At 33.9% G+C, this 27,262-nt stretch overlaps 1 protein-coding gene across 5 annotated transcripts in view; it reads left to right on the forward strand.

Moving 5' to 3' along the window:
- ORC5 (origin recognition complex subunit 5) overlaps window positions 1-27,262 on the forward strand; it is a 94,457-nt gene that overhangs the window by 55,203 nt on the left and 11,992 nt on the right. For 2 of the 5 annotated variants that reach the window (XM_036230287.1, XM_016145921.2), the window contains exons 12-13: window positions 4,580-4,690; window positions 26,578-26,690. In XM_036230287.1, the coding sequence (XP_036086180.1) occupies window positions 4,580-4,690; window positions 26,578-26,690 (224 nt within the window). Of the gene's footprint in view, window positions 1-1,104; window positions 4,444-4,579; window positions 4,691-21,281; window positions 21,754-26,577; window positions 26,691-27,262 lie in introns of those variants that run through there. The other 3 variants (XM_016145922.2, XM_016145923.2, XM_036230286.1) reach the window with 3 other exon arrangements.

A 27,262-nucleotide genomic window follows, 5' to 3' on the forward strand; every position in this document is an offset into this window, starting at 1 on the left:
CAGGTCTATGTTTAGATTTTTTCTTTCGTTTTGTCTTTTATTTCTATCACCTTTGTAATTTCAGTAATCTTATTTGTAATTTTTAGAAGGTTTATTGGTTTACTTCATGCTTGGTCACTTTTATACTTTTTCTAGTCATATTTTTCTTTAACATAAAAATAACCTATTTTATATTCTTTATCGTCTTTTAGTATTTAAACTCTTTATTGGTCTAATTCCACATTTTCTATGTTTGCTGACTCATGCACATATGCCTTGTTTCTTGAACATTTTATTATTTAATCTTCGGAATTTTTGAGACCTGAGGTGTGTTCCTTTAGAAAGGTTTTGCATTTACTTCTGTATAGGTACTTAGGAATACTAGTAACCTGGGATCATTTGAAGTTCAGTTTTTAGCCTGGAGATTTTCAGACCACAAAGATTGTGAATTCTGCATTCAAATCATTGTTAGCTTTAGATTCTAGTTAAAATCCCCAGGGGAGACTTTTTTTTTCTCTCTCTCTGCACGCAATGCCAGTGTTTGGGAGAGAAATTTCCTTAAAAATCCATTTTCTTATAATGGAAAGATTTTTCTAGTATGTCCTTTCACTGAGACATATCTGGTTAGGCTTTCCACAATAGGCAGATTGTTGATTTTGTACCCTCTTTCTTACATGTGTGGCTGCTTTGGGTCATAAAGGATTTGTAGGAGAGAGTACTTCTAGCTGGATTGGTCAAGGAAGGATATGTGGCAGGGTTTGCATGTGAGTAGGCTCTCAAGAATGGTGAAGAATGGATATATAGAATTGGTAGAGGAAGACATTCTAGTTGAGGAAAGATTTAAGCCAAGAAGCATCTGTGAGAAAGTGTAGGGTATATAAAAGAAATAAAAGAAAATTGGCTGGAGTGTGTGGCAAGTTTCAGAAAAAGTCAATTGAAGTTGAATTGTGGAGGAATAGCCTCACTCACCAGTTCCTTAAGGGAAGGAAGCCTATCTGTTCACCTCAGTATCTTAGCACTTGGTTATATTTGAAGGGTGTTTATTAAACAAATGAATAAATGGAATGAATGAATGAAGAAACTTAAAGAATGAACATAAAGCTAAGAATTTTATTGTTTAAACAGAAAATTATTTAAGAAGTTCAAGAACGGAGACATACATATATGAGTGATGATGATGAGTGACAACTGAAGGAGCTGGCATTTGAGACCATCCTTGTGAAATGAGTGGATTTGTATGAATCCAGGAAAAGGACAGTGTTGACAGAATGAACTCTCAGAACAAAGACATCACGAAGATGTCTCTACTTCTAGATGAACTCTAGTTCTTCTGTTATTCTTATAGATTTGACTCTTACAGTAGCCTCTTTTGTCTTTAGTTCATGTTCCTTTAAAACCTGAGCTTAACTGAAAGCTTGCTATGTATACTTACTAGTTTCTTTATATTTTTCTCCCTCTTCCTGAAATCTTGATTGAATGCTTACTTTGTGCTAAGCATTCTGCTAGATGTTGCAAATACAGTAGAGAACAAAATAGTCCATGTGTCTGCCCTCATGTAGCTCTCCATTTAATCAGGCATAAGATATTAAAAAGCAAACCACAAATAATTATCCGAACAGCCATTTTAAATCTATTACATATCTTCAATTGTAGAATTCCTTTTCTCTGTGTATCCTCAGTTGAAATTTGATTTTTTTAAGATTTAACTTTTTAATTTAGTTAATGCACATGTATGGTACCAGATTACTTGCCAGTTAGTTTATGTGGAGAAGCAAATCTTTTTCCTTTCCTTACCCTTAGTCCAATTCCCTACAGGCAACTTTTTTGAACTGTTTCTAGTTTTTTGTTTTTCTGGCATAAATATTTATAACTCAAAGTTTATGTTCCTGTCTCCAATTTTTATTTCATTCTACCTTCTCAATAATTATTTTTTCGATTCTCTTCCATTCTTACAGGTCTTTATCCTCTCTAATGACCTATCTAGTGAGGTATTTCTCAGACTTTGCCTTCCTTTCTAGGTGAGAAGCCAGCTTGCATTTATAGCAGACAGAATCATTTCAGTGAAGAAAATAAATATCATATGCCCTACATGCCACTAGAACACTTCGACTTTAATTTGGAAATGTGTTTTCTAATCACAGAATAAAAAGAAGAGTGAAAATCAGAAAAATAACAGCAGCTTTCACAATGTGAATCTCAGCCTGAATTGCTTTCCACATTATTCCCAACACTTTAGAAATTAGCTGAGTTTTACTAATCTCAAGTCACTTCTAAGTGTTAATGAGGACAGGGACACCAATTCCACTTAGATATCTCAACATTTACTTTTATTTTTTTCTTTCTTTTCTCTAATACCATTTTATTTATTAATTCATTATCCATTTATCTATTCATTTATTTAACGAACAGCCTCAAGTGTTAGGGATAAAAAGATGAATAAAATTTTGTTTTCAAGACATTTCTCTAGGAAAGAAAAAAACGTTTAAACAAGTGTATCTTGATGGTAAAAGTAAAAGCTGTTGAGCACTTACAAGCCAAACACTGTTAAGCTCTCCATGTGATCTTATTTAATTCTCACAATGACCTAACGAATGTGGTCACTCTTATTATCCTCATTTCTAGATGAGGAAACTTGAGTATAAAAGAGAAATTTTATAACTTGTCCAAGATTACATAATTTATGTGGTGGATCCAGCATCCAATTCCAGGACTGTTTGATTTCAAAGCCTACCATGGTGTTAACCACTATTCTTGAATTCATACAACTGGCAACTGATTAGTGGCCACAGTTTTTAAAGACTTGTACAAACCAATAAGAAAAAGGCAAAAATCCAGTTGATAAATGAATAGGTGATACAAGAAGGAACTTGAATGTCTAACAAACCTGACATGATTATCAGCCTCGTCACTAATGAGAGAAATGCAACTTTAAAGAACAGTAAGATATTACTTTACACTCTCAGACTTGCAAAACTGAAAAATAAGTCTGGTGATTCCAAGTGTTGGTGCTAATGTGGAAGATTAAGAGCCTCAATATTCTGCAGGTTGGTGATACATACCTAAATAAAGTTAATATGTGAATGTACTTTGTATTAGTCAGGGTAGGCTGAGCTATGCTGTAGTACACAACAACAACAATCCCCGCCCCATCCCCCACCTACCCCTCAGTGGCTTAACAAAGATTTATATATTGCTCATGACACAATTGAGTTATGAGTTGAGTGGCATTCTTTCATCTTATGTCAAGTGAAACATGGGGGCCTCCAGAGTTGCCACCGAAGAGAAAGAAGACTAAAGGAGCCAGTGGTTGGAAAGGCTGGGCTTGGAAGTAGTTTACATCACTTTTACCCATATTCTGTTGGCCAGAACTTAATCATATGGCCTTCATTTAACTGCAACAAAGGCTGAGAAATGTAGTCTTCCTATGTGCCCAAGAAGAAACAGCATTGGTGAACACATAACATTTTCTCTGCCCTGTACTTTAATTAACAACCTCACTTTGAGAAACCGACACAAGTGTACAAGGAGAAATGTGACAGGGTTGTCCATGACAGTATTGTTTGGGACAGTGTTGAGTTTTTTAAAGTAGGTAGTGATTTACCATAAAATGGACTTCTGTAGGGTAGTTTAAAAATGGACTAGAGCTTATTTGTAATATAATTTAATGTTTTATTTCTTAGTACATATTGTATAATGTTAGGGTTTGATAAAATTTATTGGTGAGTACATTGGTATTATATTAACCTCTGTATTTTTCTGAATGTTTGACATATTTAATGAGAAAAGCATACAAAATTCAAGACTTGAAAAATGGTTCCTAAACTATATTTTAGATATAAATAGCTGAGGTAAATATTTCATTTTATAATTCCGAGTAGGTATTTTTCTTTGCAGTCCTTCTTCTTTAAAGAAGTAATTATTCCCATGCATATAAATTCTCATTTTATTTGCCATTGCTAATATAGAGTACTTAAATTCTTACATTGCAACTAAAATTATCTAAGGAGTCGACCTTGAGCCCTGCAGTTTTCTAATGACAAGTTATTGTACCATATGACTTTGAACACCAGTATGAACATTTTACAGTCTTTAAACTTTTTATGGATTTTACATTATTTTGGGACAACAGATTATTCACAGATTATAAAAGTTTTCTAAGCTAGTATTTACTATAACTGATCCTTTTAGAACTATTAATGATGAACAAATACATTTCTAGTCTGTGGCACGAAGAGGAATGGTGAGAAATAAGTAGTAAGTTCTAGACTAGGAGTCAGGACCTAGACCTTGATTTTGGTTATGTGCTGTTTTGACTAATGACTTGGCTAAGTCACTTAGTATCTGGTTCCATCAGCAAAATAGGGCTGGATAACTTGTGAATTCTTTAATATTTGTTGATGTTAAGTCAGAAAATCTTGAAGAAAATGTTAAGGGTTGAATTATGGTTACATCAGATAAAGTTTTAACATAGAGACTGAAAGTTGGCTTGTTAGCGTCTTTGGGGAACTGTAGAATATAAATATATTGTTACGGGGAATTCATAGTGCAGAAAGTGAGTTCTCTGCTATAAGAAGAAAACTCATGTTCTTTTTCCTTCTAGACAAGCAATCATCTCCTCGGACCAAAACTCTTTCCACTAGATAGATTATTAGCAATATTATATAGTATCGTGGACAGCAGAGTTGCTCCAACAGCAAATATCTTTTCCCAGGTAAGCTTTATGGAATTTTTCAGGTAAATAGGTAGAGTTCCAGGCATATAGAGTTTTGGTCAGCACATTTACTGTTTTAAACTATATAATGAATAGTGTTTTTGGTAGTTGAAAATTCCAAATATAGAATCTTTGAGAGTATTTCTGAATTTACATGTATTTATTGGTATAACTTGATAAAAACAGCTTGATTTTTTTAATAAAGGAATTTTTTAAATGATTATAATTGCTGATTAAATAAACGAGTAGCTTTATGATTAAATTAATTATAATATAGAAAGGAAATTTAATGAAAACAATTTAAAAAATGATTTTCCAGGAAGTAATCTTCTTATCCTTATTCCTCATATCTCTCTCTATATATACACACATACCTTACAGATTGGTAGTTTGCATTAAAAAATTATCTATTTTCCAGAATGATTTACGTTCTCAAAATTTTCACTAGATGGCAGCAGTAGCATAAAATAGAAACTGACAGTTATTAAATTACTAAATGTTAAGGGTTTTTTTCAGTTGCCATTTTAATAAAAACCTATTTATTAAAAACATAGTCATAATAGTTTTCTTAAATGGTGCAGAAAAACAATATTTAGCACACAGTATGAATGAATAGAAGAAAAAGCAAATGCGACTATTGAAAAGAAAAGTCACCAGAAATGTTACAATGAGGATTTTGTTTTATGTATGTTTTTAGGTTGATAAATATGAAAATAGCATTTACATTTTAATTCATTACAAATAAATTTGGGCCCTAAATGGATGTTAGATTTTGTAATGTAATGTGTGGTGGTAACTTTTAATTCTTCTTTTAAAGAAATCTTTGAGAACCAAAAATATATGTTCTTCGTTTGGCTCAACATTGAAGGTAGATCATTTTTGTGTCAGCACTTAGAAAATTTTATCTACCTTTTCTATGTTCTTGAAGAAAGGTGATCTAGTCCATTAGTAAGCTATAACTAGCTAAAATAGATGAATAGACTGGCCTTAATGCCAATAACTTAAAAATCCTAAATCAGTATTAATCTGTATTACAGAGATGGATATATATATATATATATAATATATATACATATTTTGTATATATATATTTAAATGCTTTGTTTGAAATTAAGTAATTTTTAAATTTTTAATCAAACTTTACATTTTATTAATGCCTTTTTACATCCAATATATGAGTTTTTTATTTGGTATTTGCTCTTGCCATAACTATGAAATAGGTGTTGTGATCTTTCCTGTCAGGGATTGAGCCTCAGAGAGGTTAAACAATGTTGCTGGTATGACACATGTAAATCTTTGAGAGCCAAAGCCTGGGGAAGCGGGGTGCTTCTGAACAGGGCAAGAAGGTGTTTGTGTCAACATGTGGTTGTACTTCTCAGGTGCCCAAATGTTACCTTTCTACGGAACACAAAGGATAATAAAGGTTTTTTCTTTTCAGAGATCTCATACTTATTCTGAGGGGATAAAACATGTACATAAAAATAATGTAAGGCTATAAATTAATACTAATTAGTGCTGCTGAGAAGTTTAGAGCAGAGAGAGATCACTTCTGGATTGGGCAGGATAAAAGAAAGATGACTTCACAGAGAAGGTGAAAAATGGAGCTGGGCTGTGGAGAATGAATAGGATTTTTTTTTTCAAATATTTCTGATTTACATAAGTGATCGATTTTTATTATACAGAAATGAGAAAATGGGTAAATGAAAGGAAAGTATAATAGATATTAGCTGACATCTTATTTCCAGTGAATAGAGCTTTTTTAGACTAGAGATTTATGAAGGGAAGATAATATGACCAAAGGGGTAGGACTAGAAGAAAACAAGACACACTTGTGAAAGTGGATGGGATTATATTATGGTGGTGGTAGCTGTCATTGTAGTTAAGATCTAGTAGTAATAAGACTGCCACCACCACCCATCACATCTTGGTGGGTAACTTACCTGTTGTACCTTACATTAGTAGAACATTTTGCATTTTATAAAGTTTTGTCACATACTAAGTTAATCTTTAAAGAGAAGAAACTGAAGCTCTGAATGCCTAAGAGATCCGCCCAATGCCACATAGCAAATCACTGGTAACATCCAGACTTGAAGAAGACTTTCCCAGCAGCGGGCCTTGATTATAGATAAACAGTGGCACCCATCTTTGTTTTCAGCAATGCTTGTCATGTCATTAAGTAACAGTTTGGCCTAAAATGTATATTTTTTAAACAAAGTTAAATTCTTTTCAGCCTTAACAGTTGTGGAATTCTTTTTAACCTTAACCTAAAGCAATTTTTTAATTCTTTATCTCTTCATTAGCAGAAGTTAAAACGATAAATTTTACATATTTAAAACATGGCTCTTATGAATTTGTTTATGTTCATTTGATGACAAATCACTTAGGACTTGATCTCAGTTGATTTTTATTTGAAAAACAAAGGGTAGGTGCTACAAAGGGATGATATCACTAACCCTAAGGAGTTGACCTGTACTTTTGTTTAGTCAATAAAATATCCAAGATAATCAAGTAACATATATACTGTGTTTAAAAACAAAGTTTGTCAGAAATCACATCCAACAGAAGGGTATTTCTTCCACATGCCTTATTTTCTTTTTCCTTCCATTGACTCACAGTGACCTTTTCTGTTTTTCTACTTTTACTTATCTGTCAAAACTATATTCTTGCCCCTAGGAATGGAAATTTTTATTTAACCTATTCACACTTTATTTTTTTAAGTGAAAAACAAAAGTATGACACTTGTAAGTTTTTATTTGATATGAACACTAGATGGCAATATTGTTACATTCTAGCTTTAAGACCAACCAGGAAACCTTATTTTTTAATATTGTCTTTGATATGTAGAGAAAGCTATTTTTAACACATTGGTTTAATGAATAAAATTACCTGAAGGTGTTTAATAATATATATGTGTACACATGCACACGCTGTACGTACTTTCATGAAAATGTAAATAAAATTGGTAATGAATTGTGTTACATGCGAATTTTCTGCCTGGAACTAAATTTCTTTTTATTGGTTGTAATGTGCCTACGAAGATAATTATTTTTTTCTATTCATTTATTTTATATGCAATTTTTGAGTTTGTTTTATAGCAATGTGCTATTTTATGGCTCGATTTACCAGATACCTAATTATTCATAATTTTACACATATAATAAATTGATCAAATGTGGCATCTTTGTTCAAAGTTCTCTTGAAGCAAAAGTTTATCTTCATTGCATTTCATGTAAATTTATTTGAATCTATTCTGTAATAAAGTTAAAAAGTAGTAGTTTAAGGAATCTTTAAAGTTATTAAAATTCATAATAGTCATAGTAGTATTGTAGTTGGTATTATGAGTTTTTTTATTCCTTACTAAATTTTAGATGGAATTCTACTCATTAATTTTTAGTCTCATAAATAAGTAAAAGAATATTAGTGTATTTGACATTTTTAGATTAATGGTCATATTTTTGAATTGAAATATGGTTTTTAAATTTTTCTTAGACATGTAAGATAATTTTAGCCTTATCTAATTTACTGCAATGTTGCAGTAATGATAATAAATCATTTTAAAAATTTTAATTCAAATAAATGTAGTTCAATACATACCTGAACTTTGTGAATGACAAAGCATTAATTCCAGCGTTTTCATTTTTTTCCTCTCAGCATGGATAAAGTGAAGAAACTGTATAATTTAGATACAGTAAATAGTAAAGTTTGTTACTTTCAAAACATTTGATGAGATGTGTTTTCGACCACCATTTATCATCTTTAAAAGAAATACTATTGAATTGTCATTTTTTTCTTGGAAGTGTATTAAGAGCATGTTATGCCTTTTTACCTTCTTTTTTTTTCTTTTTTTTTTTTTTTGAAGAATGATAATTTGGAAATTTTTGAATAATCTATTTTATTCTTTTGGTCTTTATCTTTTACTTAGTTTTACCCACCTTTTTCATAGTCCTGTAGTTATGTAGTTAGCTGAAGACAGTAGAAGTACAGATATATCACTTATTTTAAAATATTAAATCATAATGCTTTATTTTTTTCCAGATGGTAAAAATGGTAAGTAGTTTATTTTCAAATTATGGAGACACATTTTTAAAGGGACTTTTAAAAGGAGAATTATCTTTAAAATCAGGGACATTTAATTACATATATATCTGTATCACATTATCATTGATCTTATTTGATCAGTTAGCATTTTGAAAAATTATTTTTGACGGTAATTCACTTAATTCTACAATTTAGGTTTAAAATAATTACTATATTACTATATATTATAATAAATAATGCACTCTGAATTAAGATTAAAAAACAGCTGAAAGATAGGAAAAGAAGCATAGTTCCTTTAAAAAAATGGTTCTCTGTATGTACCATATAAACAAGTTGCATTTTTTAAAATAATATCTAGTTTCTGAATGGCTTCATATTTGTACATAATTTAATAAGGAAAAATTAAATTTAAATGTCCCTATAAATTTATCTTTATTTCTTCAAGTATAAGTAAAAAGCATTTTGGGAAGTTCCAGTCAAGATGGTGAAATAGGGTAAACACTGTGCTCACCTCTTCTCATGGCCATCTCAAAATTACAACTACAAGAAGAATCATCATTGAGAATCACCAGGAGTCTAGCTGAACTGAAGTCCTGTGGAATTGAAAGAAGACATGTCGACACTGATAGGAGGGGCAGACACAGAACAGGGTGGTTGCACACCCATGTGCGGCCATCAAAAATCGGGAGAGGATTCTCAGCTGTGATTGTGAGGGGTCCCAGCCCATACCAGGCTCCCAAGCCCAGGTTTCCAGTACCAGGAAAAGAAGTCCGCACAACTTCGGGCTGTGAAGACTAGTGGAGACCCTGGCTGAATGAGAGAGAGAGGGCTGCTGGAGTCCCAGGTGTTCCTCTTAAAGGACCTGCACACAGGCTGACTTACTGACAGACTCACTGGCTCTGAGCTCCAGCACAGGGGCAGCAGCTCGAAAGACACCAGGTACATATGAGGAAGAGGAACTGAGTTATCTGGCTTCAGGGTCCAGATGCAGGCAAGCGCCATATCTGAGTCTCCATCAACCTGGCTAACATGGTTTGCCCAACCTTGGTGATTACCTGAGATCCTGCCCCATCCAATTTGTAGGCCCACGTAAGCCATCTCTGGTGGCTTTTCCATACAAATGACTTGTTTTCGCTCATCCTAAAATCTCTCAAAGGTTCACCAACCCCAAACAAGCATCATCTGGCCTTGGTATGCCTCATATCTCTTACTAAGCAGTCCCAAGCCCAGCACTAGTGGCAGCTGGCCTCAGTTTACAGTTTAGCCTTACCCAGGCACCTCTGAGCCCAGCACAAGCGGCAACAATTTGAAGATCATTTTGTAGCTCGTACCCAGTAGCCCTGGGCAGGGCACAGGCAGTGGCTGAACTTGGCCTGTACCAGAGCTCCCAAGAGGCCCCAAAACTAACACACCTGGTGGCCAGATGTGTTGATCACACCAGAGCACCACCCTACTACCTATAAAAGACACACCAAGAGAGCAGACTGGGCAGGCACCAGCACCCTGCAAAAGTGAACCCTGTTTCATAGAGCTAGCCTCTGCACAATAGCTCCTCCACTATAGTTACTGCCAGTCCTCACAACCAGTCAGCCCAAGGGTCAATCCGTCTTATTGTACTAACAGCAAATAATGCTCTACTACAACAGGACAGCATGCACAACCTATACAAGGGGCATGCCTGGAGCACATGGCTCAGGTGACCAGAGAGATTGCACCACTGGGCCCCACTGGACACCTACTACCTAAGGCCTCTACTAAAACTGAAAGACATAGCAGCTCCACCTAATAAATAGAAACAAACACAGGGAGGCAGCCCAAATGGGGAGACAAACATCTCAAATGAAAGAATAGAACAAAGCTTCAGAAAAAGAAACCAAGTAAAGACAAGCAATCTACCAGATGCAGAGTTCAAAACACTAGTTGTAAGGATGCTCTGTGATCTTAGAACTTCGACAAAGAGATAGGAAACCTAAAAATGAAGATAAAAAAAACATAAACACCAGTTGGAAATGAAGAATACAATAACTGAAATGAAAAATACATTAGAATTAACAGTAGATTAGATGAAGCAGAGGATCAGATCAGCAATTTGGAAGGTAAGGTAGCAGATAACACCCAATCAGAACAGCAACAATAGAAAAGAGTCCAAAAAAGTAGGCCTCTGGGATAACATCAAGTATACAGACATTTGCAACAAGGTACCAGAAGGAGAAGAGAGAAAACAAGAAATTGAAAACGTGTTTGAATAAATAATGACAGAAAACTTCCCTAACCGGGACATAAAAGCCCAGGAAGCACAGAGTTCCAAACAAGGTGAACCCAAAGAAGCCTACACATCATATTTAAAAAGGCTGAGGTTAAAGACAAAGAATAATAAGAGCAGCAAGAGAAAACCAGTTACCTACAAGGGAGCTCCCATAAGACTATCAGCTGATTTCTCAACAGAAACTTTACTGTCCAGGAGGGATTAACATGAAATATTCAAAGTAATTAAAAGCAAGAACCTACAACCAAGATTACCCAGCAAAGCTGTCATTTAGAATCAAAGGGCAGATAAGAGCTTCCCAGACAATAAAAAGCTAAAGGAGTTCATCACTACCAAACTAATATTACAAGAAATATTAAAGGGACTTCTTTAAGAAGAAGAAAAAATATGTATATATGAATAATAAAGTGGCAATGATTACTGCCTACCATTAATTATATTCAATGTAAATGCTCCAATCAAAAGACAGGGCAACTGAATTATAAGCTGTAATTAATTATAGCTTTTGATAACCTTATAGTTTTTACTCATTAGGTGTTTGTTTCTGAACCATACATGATATATTTAAACTAATTATGTAGATACTTTCCAATGTGTTTATCATTAAAAAGAAGAATGATAATTTAGCTATTTTCTCTAGGAGAGTGTTTTGAAGTGGGTGCTTCATCTCTTAATTTACCATTGCTATAGGAAGATGTTTTTGCTGTACTTATTAGGGCAGTTAACGTTTTATTAAACCAAAACAGGTTTTTGGCATTCGTCTTCACATATAGGTAAATATATAGTAAATTTACATAATTTTTCATTTTTTAAAGTAAAGAACACATTTTGTAAATGATTTAATTCAAAATTTTTAAAAATAATACTTTAGTTCAAACTTCAAAGTCAGTATTCACTTTTTTCCCTAGTTGGAATAAATTTTTCTTTCTGTGTTTAAAATTTTGTTTAACAGATAACTTATTATGGGTCTGCTATATTGCAAGAACTATGTTGGGTAAAGAGAATACAAAAGTGGGGAAAATGCATTTCTTGCCCTCAAGGACCTTATCAGTCAGTCTGTGACTTCTACTGCCTTTCATTTGTATTCGGTGCAGTTGCCAGATTCTAGCTTATGCTAGAGTTGACAGAGTACTCGCTGAAGGAACTAATACTTAAGTGAAAATTTACATTTAAATACTTAAAAGTGAATAAGTAAAAGTAGGATTTTTTACTTGTAGTCCCTGTTATTTGATAATATAGTTATTTAAGTGTATTTTTCCAGTAAAATAATCTGTTGAATTTTTTTTCTGACATGCCTTGAACTTAGCGTTGTGGAGCATGATTGTTTGATACTGTGTCATAACTAAATTTTGCTAATCAATTAAATTTGGTTATAACTAGTTATGTTTACTAGTATCAGTCTTGATTAAGACTTGAAACTTAAGTTGTGTACAACTAAGGAGTACATTGTAAGTAGCCTATTAGAAACTAAGTGGCTCTTCCTAAAAAGTCACATGGCTGTATTTCAAATACTTTATGATTAAATGTTATACTCATTATATTACTCTTTTATATACAGTATTTCAAACTACTTTTATGGATTTTTTTTAACCAAAAGCACTTTAACCAAATAACCGATTTTATAGACTTTATTTATAAAGTTTAAAACCTGTTTACCTTAAAAAAAATTAGCTTGTACACTATATAATATTATGGTTTGATTTACATTTCTACAAAAGTAATAACATTTATCAAATGCTAGTCACATAACATCAGAATTCATAGTTAATCAATACTATCTAATGCATATATTGATTAGATAAGAATTTGAACCTCAAAAACAAAGTGTAATATCCTGAAATCTAGCTGTAATATATTCACATAAAGTTGATTTGAGGATGAGAATTATCTTTATAGATATTAAAGTGGGTAAACAAAAGGGACAATTGTTCTAAACATTGCTTGGATACTAGCATTTAGAAAATGTAAAAAGCTATTTATTCTTTTTCAATTTCTCTGTTCTTCATTTGAATTTCTCTGTCCTTCAATTGGCTTGTACCAGCATTCCAGTGTCTCTAATATCCAACTTAAATACTTGATACTATTAAGGTAAATTATGTAAATCACAGAAAATATCTTGAACACTAACATTTTCTAATAATTTTACTATGTTTTTTTCTTAACCACAACTGAGATTGTCAGGCATTCCATTCCAAAGATGGTAAAGAACCCTTATTTAATGCCTACTTCGCTGATGAATGGGTCAGCAGGGGTGCTGTTTGACGTGGCGGGCCGGTCTCTAGTAGTGAAGAGCCTTACTGCCATGATGCTCCATCTCCACTGGTGCAGTAAATTAGATTCTCAAATCTCCTCCTACCCCTGGTGTGGATGTATTACTATTCTGCTATCAGACCACTATGCAGGAGGTACTAATTTCAGGAGATTTTTAAAAGCTGTTTTGGGATGTTTCATATTTGAAAAGAGTGAGATTGATCTCTGATTTTCCCTAGCTGTACTTCTGTTGTAAGGGCTACTGAAATTAATCATTACCAAAGATAATAAGAAACACAGTGTATTTTACTCTATTATCTGGGGGTAAAATGTTGTCTTTATTGTTTTTATTTGTGAAAGAACAGTGTTTACCTCTACTCGTGTCTTCCCTGAAGCTGGTGTTAAATTTCTTCAGTGTAACAACTTTACCTTTGTGAATCTGTCATCCTGGTAATAGGTATTTTTACTGAATTCTAGAAAAATGGAACCATTGCTCAAGGGTGATATGTAAAATATTACCTAAGGGATTAAAAAATTCATAAATTAGACTTTCAATTTTTGAATAAATAGTACATTGATACCTTATTTTCATAGGCAGTCTTTTATAATGCTTCTAATAAATATACCAATTGTATGTGTTTTATTCATTTTGGGGGAGGACATGTATTCAATACCAATTAATTTTATTTGCCTTGGCAATTGTTTTTTTTCTGAGAGTACGAAAAAGAGTTTGTGTGCACATACCTCTTTAAGAAAATATGTACTGTTAATATAATAAACATAAAGGCAGATACACCCATGAGATAGAGCAGTGTGACTAGATTGGTTTGATGAGAAAAGATGTTTTAATAACACGTTAGGAGATAAATGATTTCGGAAAATCTAACATTATGGAGGTGTGCTGCATTTTAAAATATTTCTATAAAAGGATGATTAAAAGAAATGTTGATGCTTAAGGTAATGGTTTCCAGTGAGAAATTTTCTTGATTCTTTGTCAGCTCACAGCTAATTCCTTTGGAGGAGATTGGCCTCACCTGCCTATACATATTTCAGCTGCTGATCCTGTAGAAAAGTCCTTTTCCTTTCCCCCAGATAAGAAATTAGGGTCCTCAGTACCAAGTCACTATAGAACCTAACTGCTCCCTCACCATGAGCACTCAAGCACCTGTAGAGAGTTGAAGTCTTAGAATGGAATAAGACTTATCCCAATAGTTAGGAATAAGAAAGAGAGCTAGGTTTATCTGGAACTGCCTTATTGACTCCTTGGCTTCAAATGCTCTGTATATGCTTGATATCTTTTGTTGATATTGTTGATATCTTTTGAATTCTATATCTCTAGTCCTCATCCTCTGGCTCTGGACCCAGATCGACTCCTGAATGTTAATATCTGAATGTGCCAGCTATTATCTAGGGTATGATACATCCCAAACTAAATTATTCTCTGAACCTTTTTCTGTGATTTTTTTAATTTTTACTTAGATTTCAAAACTAGTCATTTATTCATGTCTTTCTTGACATGAATAAATATGTTTATTTTTTGTGACATGTACAGTGTTAGGTGTGAAACAAAGATAATATATGATTTCTAGGTTAAGTTAAATAGGTTCAGTTAAATAGGTTCAGTTAAATAGAGAAATTATCTCTGAACCTTCTCTTGTTTTCACTCCATTTAGTCGAGTTCAGTATATTTTTTCCTTCTAAATACAAATGTCTCTTCTTCCTTTCTTCTCATCCCCACTGCCATTGCTTTAAATCTGTAGCTTCATCTATTGCACCAGCATCTTAACTGCTTTCCCTGTCAACAGACACTTTCCAATTCATTTTCTATACAGTATTAGTATAAATCTTTAAAAAAACTTTTGGTCTTGTTTTCTGCTTATATTTTTTAAATGAATTACATTATCTATAAAACCAAGTCTGCATTTCATAGCATTTCTTGTAAGGCCCTGCACATACTGGCCCCATTTTCTGCCACTTTATTTATTCACCCTCAAAGCTATTTACAATAAGCTGTTTCTTCCCTGAAAATACACCAATTTTTTTTCTGTATTGTTACATGTGCTATCCTCCTGCCATTGTTGAAATGAACTCTCTTTTATGCTTTGTGGTCCATCCATCAAATGTCATTTCTCAATGAATTCACATTTTGCCTCCCTCTGTCTTAGTCATTCCCTTCTCTATAATCAGATAATTGCATTTATACATATCACTCACCAGCATAACTCTCATATTGTGCCCATTACCATTTTATTATGTTTGTCTTCCTAATACCTAAAGGCCTTGTCTTTTCATTTTTGTGTCTTGGGCACAGTGCCTTGAACATGGGATTTACTCACTCAATGAATGACTTCCCATTCCCCTAAGCATGCAGTTATGGTGTTTCTGGATAGAGATTTGCAGTCATTTAAGTGCTAATAAGTTCCAGAGGTGAGAGGTGCTATCTTTAGTTCCTGTGTGTATAAACATACATGCCACTTTTTGTTTACCTGAGCACATTTGAAGGCTAACAATCCACTCCCTGCTTTTTTGTGTGTGAAATAAAAGTTCAAAAAATGAATTTCCAGAGGTGATCATTTTAAGTTGAACATCTTTGGCAGTATTTTTCTATCTACCTAATGTGTGTAAAAATGTCAGTTGAAGTCTCTCGATATATGCCTTATGCTCATAAACTATCACATCACCTGAAATCATGTCAAATGTAGTGCTTATTGGATTGTGTGAACCTCACATATTAAGTTCTTTTATTTAAATAATTTAATATGTTTTAGATTGTAAAGCTCCTTTAGGACAAGCAGGATAGGCTGTTTCACAAATCATTTGACATATATTCCAACCTATAAAAGTATAAAAATAATGAGCATGTTGAAAATTAATTACATTTGTAAATTGATTTCCTTTTGTTGGCAGAAAGAACATAGTTTATTAGCCTGGGAACAGGTTCACACTGTTTTAACATCAAGCACTTCCAGCAGAAGCTTGTTAATGACTGCCTCTCAGATTAAGAAAAAAACTCTCACTGTGGAACATGAACTCCTATTGTTAAGACATAAGTAATCAACTCATCCCCTATGTGGATGAGAACAAAGAATGTAGTAGTATACAGAGATTAACTAAGCAAATATTGCATAGCCTCATTTAAGATGTAAATTAAAAAATATCCCATGTATAAGGAGGTTTTCATTCTTTATGTTTCTTTGTGAATGCTTCAGTCATGATATAGGAGCTAGTCAGAAGGAAATAATATATACTTTGGCTTTCGAATTAGGTAAATTGATTATTTTAACCTAAAGTAAAATAAATTCCTTTAATTAGTGTCAATATGCTGTTAATATATGAAAACTAGGGAATACCATTCTCTTTGATAGCAAGATGCTTCCAATTTTTAGGAGCTTTGTTTATTTTAAACCAAGGACTAAAAAGCAGAATTTTTATTTTGAGGAAAAAAGTCAATGGAAACATGACTAAAATTTAAAGGTGAAGTCACTGACTTTTAGTACAATTTTTTTCCCTTAACTTTATTCTGTATTTCCTAGCACAAAATCTGAATCCTGACTTTGAAAAAGAAAATCCACTCACTAGGCTACTTTTTATCCATTTGAATTTAATTCATTTGAATTTGAACTTGACCCAATAGACAAGTAAGCAAGGAAACAGCTATGGAAGCAGTATATACTCCCATAAAATCTGAAAATTATTGGCAAAAGAATATATCTTCATAGGTAACAGAAACCAAGAAGGGGAATAATAATTTCCCCATGCATTTTAAAATTTATTTATATAATTTAATTAAAATTATTTCAGTGTTTCAGGATAACTTTTATTATCTTTGCTTTTTAAAATACAATGTTTATCTTAACTAATTTATTAATTTTATGATTCATAATCATAATTTTTTATAAATGGTTTTAAAGTCACAAAAGTACAAGAAATTTTGCATTGAAATACTATTTTTAGTGTTGTCTAATAATTTCAGATTTTAAGAAATCACACTTTTGCCCCACCTTGAGTTATCTTTTAAAAATTAAACCTTAAACAGTAATTTTATGTCTAATAATAATATGCAATCCGATTTATGAAATGTTAACGTCATTAGGTTAATAAATTCCACGTTTACTTTGGTGACATCTAACTGCTCATATCTGATAATTTTATTCACAGGATTGTCCTTGGGGTAGGACAGTTGCCTATATTGAGATAGTTCTTTATCTTTTTCGCTACAATTCCATTTAAGGTTTTTTTCTCTGTTTTATCTTCAGCGTCTTTGCTGCTACATTTCTAACCTCCATCGTATTCATAGTACTTCCTTTCTGAATGAAATGCTTCTGGAGTTATCATTTTGCTCAGTTCTTCCATAAAGCTTTCCTTAGTCTGTCCCAGCCAGGTTACCTCTTTGTTGTGTTTGGGGCAATGTGAGGAATATGGGCTTTAGATTCAGATAGTATTCAAATCTATCTGAATTTTACTATTACTAGTTCAGTGACTGTGAACATTTACTAACCTCTCTGACGTTTTCTCTTCTAGGAAAAGAGGTTTATTTATGATACCTATTTCATGGTGTAGTTGTTATATGAGGATTGAAGAAATTACAGTTGACAGTGTAACCATGCAGGAGTTAGGGGGATACACTCTTTAAGAGTTGAAAATCCAAGTGAAACTTGACTCCCCAAAGCTTACCTATTAATATTCTACTATTGACTAAAAGCCTTGTATCATAAGTAGTTGATTAACACATATTTTATATGTTATATGCATTAAATACTGTATTCATACAATAAAGCTAGAGAAAAAATGTTAAGAAAATAAGAAAAATACACTTACAGTGCTGTACATATTTACTGAAAAAAAAAAAATCCATGTATCATTGGACCTCACAGTTCAAACTTGTGTTGTTCTAGGATAAACTGTGAAGTGTTTTACACGATGTCTGTATCTGTCATCTACAGATAGAGATCTGTCAATGTCTGTATCTGCTCTATAGAGCCTGGACTCAGTAAGTTCCAATCCCTATGCCACTAATTACCCATGGTCACTAGTATTAACTAGTTCCCATAGCTCTTCCCCCAACTCTCCTCAAATTTTGTCCATAGCTTCTGCTACATCCTGAGGGAAGGAGTGAATGCCAGATTACAAATGTGGTGTTTTCAGGAATTTTGAAGAGCAGTAGAATATATATTTTGATAAAAGCACTGACTGGAGTCTTTATTTCAATAGTTAATAGTCTTGGCAAATGACCTTCAGTATTTATCTACACTCAAAAATGAGTCATTATTTTGGCTAAACATTTTTAATATGTTAAATGTTCTTAAGTGCTTAATTTAAAATTTGTTGTTACAACTCTAAAATGCATTTTAGTAGAGTTCTAGCATGGTATATGTTTTTGTTATTTTTCACTGGGATATTTGGATTAAATAAATTTGAAACATCTGCTAAAGTGCCTCAACATATTTGTTGAGGGTGACTGATTAGAGACTGATAATGTCATTCATCCTTTTATGATTTGTACTTTCTCATCCGTAAATGAGGGAGGTATTGATCCTCAAGGTTTTCAGTCCTGATGGGCTAGCTCTGACTTTTATGTTATAATTTTTACATTACATTGGAACATTTTAGTTTTTAATAAATTTGAAGTACAGTTGGTTTTTTGTAGCCCCTCACCAAAACCTTCCCCATTTAAAAAAAATAGAAAAATGAAAAATCAAATTTGAGAAAATATAGAACAGTCAGATTTGGATTATATAATAACAGTTTTGCTCTTTTCTTGTGCTGTTGAGGAGGTAATAAGTTGTATAAGCCACAGGTTTGTAGCGACTTTGTGAGACCTTTGTGGGCTCACAACATGGAACCAGTAGCTACAGATTCCATTTGTGGCTGAACTACAAGTTATAACTGATCATCAGACTTTCAGTAAGAAAATCTGCAATCTGTAAACTTTTTAAAACATATATCTCCTCCTCCCAGCAGCATATCAGTATTGAAATAATTATCTAATTTGCCTACTTTAAGCAATATTTAATCAAGTAGTTTCTTTACATTCTCTGTAAATAAAAGTCAAAAAATATTTTTATTTCTATGAGTAGATTTTTGTAATTTCATAGGTACTTAAACATTTTGAGCTAAAATTTATTACAGCAGTTTATAAGATCTTTATCAAAGCCCTCTATATTTTGCGTATTTATGAGTATGTTTTTATTGAGGTATATTGACATATAACATTGTGTTAATTTCAAGTGTACAACACAATGATTCCATGTTTGTGTATATTTTGAAATGATCACCACAATAATCTATTTAATATCCATTACTATATATTGTTACAAAATCTTTTTCTTACGTATTAATTTTTTCATTAAAAATTTTTGGAGGTAATTGTGCATTCACATGCAATTGTAAGAAATAATATGGACTCTCTCTTCCTGTGTGCCCTTTGCTCAGTTTCTCCCTAAGGTAACATCTTGCAAAAATATAGTACAATATAACAACCAGAAAATTGACATTGATGCAATCTGCTGATCTTCAAATTTCCCACTTTTACGTGTATTCATTTTTGTATATACCTGTGTGTATTTGGTTATGTGAAATTTTATTTGTATGTAGGTTTGTATATCTACCACAACAGTCAAGACGTAGACCAATGTCATCATCACAAGAATCCTTCCTTTTATAACCACACTTTATCTCCCTCCTACCCCTTCCTCCAATCCCTGGCAACCACTAAATTTTTGTCATTTCAAGATTTTATATGAACAGAATCATATACATTTTGAGGTTGGCTTTTTTTTTTTTCACTCAGTATAATTAATTCCTTTGAGATTCGTCTAAATTGTTGCATATATAAATAGTTCATTCTTTTTTATTGCTTTGTGATTATTCCCTGATATGGATGTACCACAGTTTGTTTAATCATTCACCCATTGAAGGACATCTGGGTTCCTTCCAGTTTTTTGCCTATTACAAATAAAGCTACTATGAACATTTATATACAAGTTTTTTTGTGAACATGTACTTCTCTGGGATAAATGCCCAAGGTGCAATTGCTGGATAATATGGTAATTGCATATTTAGTTTTATAAGTGGTATCAATGTTTTACCACTTCCAGGGAGGTATGGCAACCTTACTTCGTTTAGGTCCCTTTACTTTCCCACTTTTTAAATATTATTGTCTTTGAGTATCAGGTGGCATTATAATTTTTAATCAGATGTGATTTAGAAAACTCATGAGGAGATAGATATATTTCTTCATCATTCCATTTTCATTCTTGATGCTTAAGTTTCCTTTTTAATCATTTCCTTTTTGTTTGAAGAACTTGCAGCTATACTTTAGAGGTAGGTCTGCTAGTGACACATTTCTTAGTTTTTTCTCATTTGAGAATGTTTTTGTTTCTACTTCATTCATGAAGTTTTTTGAGATATAGAATTCACAATTGCCATTTCTTTCTGTCAGTATTCCTATTCTGTCCAGGGGAGGAATAAATCTTCCTGAGTAGCTTTCTGTTCTGGTTTTGGGATTGGAGGATGCTTGGCATGGGTCACTTGTGCTGTTGGGTGGGGAGTCACAAGATTCCCTGCCTCTATATTTTTCCTTCCGTTGTGGGTCCCTATGCAGTCTACCTTCCTCTTTCTACCTTTCAGTTTTTCTTTGGTTGCCATTTATGCTGTTTCCAGGATTTATGGTTGTACTTAGCAGGGAAGAACAGTAAATACGAGTCTATACCATCTTGTCTGGACAAGAAGTTCTGTATTTTTTTTTCTTCTTTTTAACCCTTCTGTCTAGGCTTTTTGTTAATGTTTGTTTATGAAATATGTTCCAGGGTAATTCAGAGCTCAATTGCATGAGAAGCCTTCTGTAAATTAAAGAGTGCTAAAAAGGATTTCAGCATATTCAAATATGTTTTACCATTATTCAGAGAGCTTTTTCTCAACAAAGGTTAAATCATTCTAAGACATAAATTTTATCAGCTGTAAAATATTCCAATTTATTCTTTGCCGAACTAGAGCCTTACTCTAAATCACTTTGTGTATTTGGGACTTCAACAACAGGAATGGCTGCTGCAGCAGATAGGAAGGACTGGTTCCACGGCCACATTGTGCAGCACATGCACACATGCAAAACTGGGACACCTTTATGAAGCTGATCCTGAGAACCTTCACTGACTAGAGATTTCTTTAGTGTCTCCAGGGACCTTATCAAGCTATTTAGGTATTAATGCCAGCATGGAAATATGACCTCATTATGTTGTCATGAACATTTAAAGTTGGGCAAGGAGATAAATCAGTATTTTCCATGATCCTATTCATTTCTGCATGCACAGTACCTAGAGCAAGCAAGTCTTTAAGAGTTTTATGCATATGCAATTGCAAAAAAGAAAAAATTAGATAATTTTAAGTATTGAATAATGAAGTGGCATGTGAATATTCTTCTACTTATGTGTGTATAGAAGTAATTTTCCCAATGTTTCATATTTTTTTCCAGAACTTTTTATTTGGGTATAAATTAATATGTTTGAGATTCAAAATGTTGACCTCATAAGTTAATCTTTGTAGTTGATTTTTTTTTCATTTGTACTACAGCAATATTTTAATAAATTGGCATAGTACTTTTATGTTGTTGGTACAGTTGTACATTGCTTTATATTCTCCTAAACTCTGTATTTGTATGTTTTTGTTCATATGGTAAGGTCAAGGAATAAAAGAAATTAGTATTTTTTTAATGTGAAAAATCATGTCCTACTTTAATTACTTCATTTTGGTTTAGATTTTTTTGTGTATCAGCTTTTCCTATATCAGACCCCTTCCCCCTCAAATTGAGCAATCATCTTATTAATATTTTGACTGCTGCATCTTAAAGTGGTGCTGTATCCTTTGCACAATTTATACAATTATCCATGGAACATTGGTAGAACTGTGTGACTTCAAGGATCTAGTTCAGCTTCTTGTGTTTTGAAATTTGTTGTAACTAATGTGGGAAAAGTAATAAAACTATAAGACATCTGAAAATGTTCTTGAAATTGTAACTCAAAGACAGATTTTGTATTTCTCTATGGAGAGTAATATTACTTGAGTTAAAGAATTGAATTAAATGTATGAGAATATTTGAATCACAGGAAAATAGAATTATAAAAATATAAGGGAATGCCACTGGCAAAGTAAAAGGTAATTTATATTTTCTTCTGTGTTAAAAGAAAAAGAACTACAAAGAAACCTGCCTTTAATAATAATGAGAGATTAATATATTAGTTTCAAGTGACTATTACTAACCTACTTTAACAAATGAATTCCTTAAAGAAAAATAGAAAAGATTGAAGTTAATGAATATTATTTTGCCATAGGAGACTGTGTTAACTGTGTTAACTCATATGTATCTCTTTCTCTTTCTCTTTCTCTCTTTCTCTCTTTCTCTCTTTCTCTCTTTCTCTCTTTCTTTCTTTTCTTTCTTTTCTTTCTTTTCTTTCTTTCTTTTCTTATTTGTTAAAATGTAAGGCCTACTTTCATCATGATTCCTACTTGTTTCCAAACTGGGAAGGATACAAGTTTGTCTTGACTTTCAGCAGTATTTATCCCCCCCCCCCCCACCTCAAAGATCCCATTATTCCTTGGCTCCCCATCCTATTCTGTGTCTCATTCCTTCATAGTAAAAGTTTCAAGCAACTCATTGAAAGAGAGATAAGAGCTCAGGGCATGCATTTTGTCATTAAGTAAAACTTTCTTTAAATAGACTATGCTTTAAAACTATTTTTTTAATAATATATTTTTTTTATTTTTCAATTATGCTTGGCTTACAATATTATATTAGTTTCAGGTATACAATGGTGATTAGGCATCTGTAAAACTCAAAAAGTGATCACCCCAGTAAATCTAATACCCATCTGACACCATACATAATTATTACAACATTATTGACTATATTCCTTACACTATACTTTATATCTCCATGACTATTTTGTAATCTATTCGAACTTCTTAATCCCTTCCTCCTTTTCCACTGACCCTCCAACCTCCTTCACATGTGATAAACCTCAAAATATATATGAATTTATTTATTTTGTTTTTTGGATTCCACATGTACGTGAAATCATATGGTATTTGTCTTTGTCTATCTGACTTACTCCACTCAGCACATACCTCCTAGGTCCATCATAAAATATCTCTTTCCATTCCTTTACTTTCAAACTGTGTGTGTGTTTTAATCTGAAGTGAGTCTCTTCTAGGCAGCATCTAAAGGTCTTGTTTTCTTATACATTCAGCCTTCCTATCTTTGGATTGGAACATTTAATTCTTTTTCATAGGAAATACTGGTTGATAGATATGTAGTTATTGCCATTTTTTTATTCATATTTTTGATTTTTTTTTCTTTTTAAAGAAGTGCCTCTAACACTTCTTGTAATATTGGTTTGGTGGTGATGAACTCCTTTAGCTTTTTCTTATCTGGAAAGCTCTTTATCTGTCCTTCCATTCTAAATTATAGCTTTACTATAATTACACCTTTACTAGGTAGAGTAATCTTGGCTGTAGGTCCTAGGTTTTCATCATTTTGACTATTTCATGAAAGCCCTTCTGGTCTGCAAAGTTTCTTTTATTACAGCTCCTTTGTAGGAAACTAATTGTTTTTCTCTTTCTGCTTTTAAGATCCTTTGTCTTTAACCTTTGACATTTTAATTATGATGTGCCTTGGAGTAGGCCTCTTTGAGTTCATCTTGTTTGGGACTCTCTGTGCTTCCTAGGCTTGACTATCTATTTCCTTGTCAGGTCGGGGAAGTTTTTCATCATTATTTCTTTAAATAGGTTTATAATTTCTTGTTCTCTCTCTTTTCCTTCTGTTGTTATGCTTGATGTTATCCCAGAAGTTCCTTAAACCAGAGGTTCCCAACCTTTCTGGCACCAGGGACTGGAGCTTCTATGAGAATCTAATGCCTAATGATCTGAGGTGGAGTTGAGTCTGTGATGCTAGATCTGGGGAATTGCTCACCTGCCACTCACCTCCTGCTGTGCGGCATGGCTCCTATGGCATGGATGGTACTGGTCCACAGCCCAGGGGATGGGGACCCCTGCTTTAAACTATTCTCATTTTGGGGGAGGGAGGTATTTCTTTTTTCTTGTTGTTGTTATGATTGGATGTCCTCCACTACCCCATCCTCTAAATCGCTGATTCAAACCTTTGCTTCATCCAATCTGTTGATTCACTCTAATGTGCTCTTCATCTCAAGTGTTGTGTTCTTCACTTCAAACTGGTTCCTTTTTATGTTTTCCATCTCCATTTTTATGTTTTTTATCTCTTAAAGTTCTCACTGAGTTCATCTACTCTTCCTCTAATCATTGAGATTCTTATAACCAGTGTTTTGAACTCATCTAGTAGATACCTTGTCTGTATTTTGTTAAATTCTGTTTTTGGAGCTTTGTTCTGTTCTTTCAGATGGGACATGTTTCCTTGTCTCCCCTTTTTGGCTGCCAGTCTGTGTTTTTTCCTATGTATTAGGTATGACTCCTAAGAATTCCAGTCTTAGTAGAATGGCTTTATATAGTAGGTGTGCTGTGGGCCCCAGTGACACAGTCTTCCCTAAGCAAGGTGCACCAGATGTGATCCCTGTGTGGGTTGTGTGTGCACCTTCCTGTTGTAGTTGAGCCTTGGTTGCTTTTGCGTGTTGATGGGAGGGATAACCCTTGGACTGAGTGGCCGTGAAGATTGGCCAGTGAGGAGCTGACCCTATGGAGCTAGATTCACTTTAGCAGGGCTTTGGTGCCTGCCCAGTCTTCCCTTCAGATGTGTCATCCTCATATTCTTCCCCGGGCGGTGCTTTGTCTCTGGTGTCAGTTAAAGCAAGCCACTGAATATGCCAGCCTAAGGGCCTTCTAGGAGGCACCCAGCTGCAGGCCAAGTTTAGCTACAGCCTGTGTACTTCTGGGGCCACCTGGTAAGACGCACTAAGCAATCTGCAGATAGCTGCCACCTGTGCTGGGTTTATAGGTGCCTTGAGAGACCAAGCCAGGAACTGAGGCTGGCTGCTGTTAGTGCCAGGTTTGGGGCTGCTCAGCAAGAGGTACAGGGCACACTGAGGCCAGGTGCTGCTGCTTTGGGTTTAGTGAACCTTTGAGAGATTTTAGGAAAGTCCACAGCATGAGCCAAGACAAGCTATTTGTATGGAATAAACTACTGGGAGCAGCTTGGGTGAATTGGCAAGATGGGAGAGGTAGGGTCTCAGGGAATCACCTGGGTGGAGCCACCTATGTTAACCAGATTGATGGAGACTCAGATATGGTGGCCACCTGCATCCACATGCTGGAAAGGGGGAAGGCTCAACAAAGGAACAATGATACTGCCAGCACTTCTGTCTTGGAGAAAACCTCCCTTCCAGCCTTCACCCCGAAGCCCAACAACTCATTTCCTCTCAGTATGTCCTTAGCACTCTTTGAGCAGCTGCCCTAGTGCTGAAGCTCTGAGTGAGTGAGTTTGGTCACTGAGTAAGTCTGGGCATGGTCCCTTTAAGAAGAACATCTGCAACTCCTGCAACCCTCTGTCTCACTTGGCTATAATCTCTGCTTGTTTTCACAGCCAGGGTTGCGGGGACTTCTCTTTCTAGCAGGGGAACTCTAGGCTAGGGGAACCCAGTGTGGAGCCGGGACCCCTCACTCCTCCAGTGTGGAGAGATCTCTACAGCCAACATATCCCTCCTGATTCTCAACCTCCATACGTGGTTGTAGGACCTGGCCATTTTGTGTCTCCATCTCTCCTACCAGTCTTGTGGTGACCTCTTATGTATGTCCCCAGTTGTAGGACTTCTGTTCAGCCAGACCTCAGGTGATTCCTAATCATGGTTGTTCTGTAGTTTCCTCAGAATTTTGGTGTGATTGCAAGAGGAAGCGAGCTCAGTATCTACCTTCTATGCCATCTTGACCTAAGTTTCCCAAGGATGTATTTCTTATTCCTCATTTGATCAGCAACCCAACTCTGAAAAAGGCCCACATCCACATTTTATCAGCTTGATTTTCAAGTGGGTGTAGATTTTATATTCTGAGGTATTTAGGTAGAAACTCCATAAAATTCTTATGTAGAGAAGGAATGTGCTTTATTTATAGTTTTTAAAAGTTAGCAGTCGTGTGAGTAATTAATGAAACAAATCTGTCTCTAATGGAAACCTTAAAGACCGATTGTTAGTTTGATTAACTAGGCCTTTAAGCATATATACCGATTTATGTATACAAATTTCAAAGTAGTCATTCTTTGCAGATATTCTTGTGAAATCAATTATATCTGTATCAGAAGAACTATAAAATGTTTCAGAAACAAGGACAGCATGTAATCTTATTAACATTTTCTCATAATAATGCTTTCTTATTTTAGATTACCTCTCTAGTTACCTTGCAGCTGTTAACCCTGGTTGGCCATGATGATCAACTTGATGGACCAAAATACAAATGCACAGTATCTCTAGACTTCATCAGAGCTATTGCTAGGTAAGTATAGAATAATCATGGATGTATAATGTCTTGAATTATGTAAATGACACACTAAATATAAAAAAATTAATGTTCTTCCTAATGTAATGTCATTAGTCATTTAAGCAAGGAAAGATCATTTAAGTGCCAAGAATGAATAAGTTTCACTCTAGAATGAACTCTTTCATCAAATTTACAAATGACATAAAATTGGGACAATTAGCTAACATGTTAGATGGCAAAAATCAAGATTCTGAGACATTAACAGACTGAAATACAGTAGCAAGGTAGGATATATTCAACAGTCGACTACAAAAAAACTCTTTTGTACAAAAACAAGGTGGGAGAGACCTGGCTTAAGTCTTAAGTATTTGAGCTGACTACAGGGTTTTGAAAATCCTGGTGTCTTATTCAAGGAATGTAATAGGTCTACTGTCTGTTGCAGGTCAAATCTGGTGTACTGTGCTGTGCCTTGAGTTTTAAGAGGGACATTGACAAATAGGTACATGCTGAAGGGGCAGAAAGAGAGTGGTAGAATGAGGAACCATGTTATATCTGATTAAGGGACAGGTTGTGAGAAAAAAAGCCTT

This window comes from Rousettus aegyptiacus, unplaced genomic scaffold (genome assembly GCF_014176215.1).
Source record: "Rousettus aegyptiacus isolate mRouAeg1 unplaced genomic scaffold, mRouAeg1.p scaffold_m13_p_13, whole genome shotgun sequence".
Classification (NCBI taxonomy): Eukaryota; Metazoa; Chordata; class Mammalia; order Chiroptera; family Pteropodidae; genus Rousettus; species Rousettus aegyptiacus.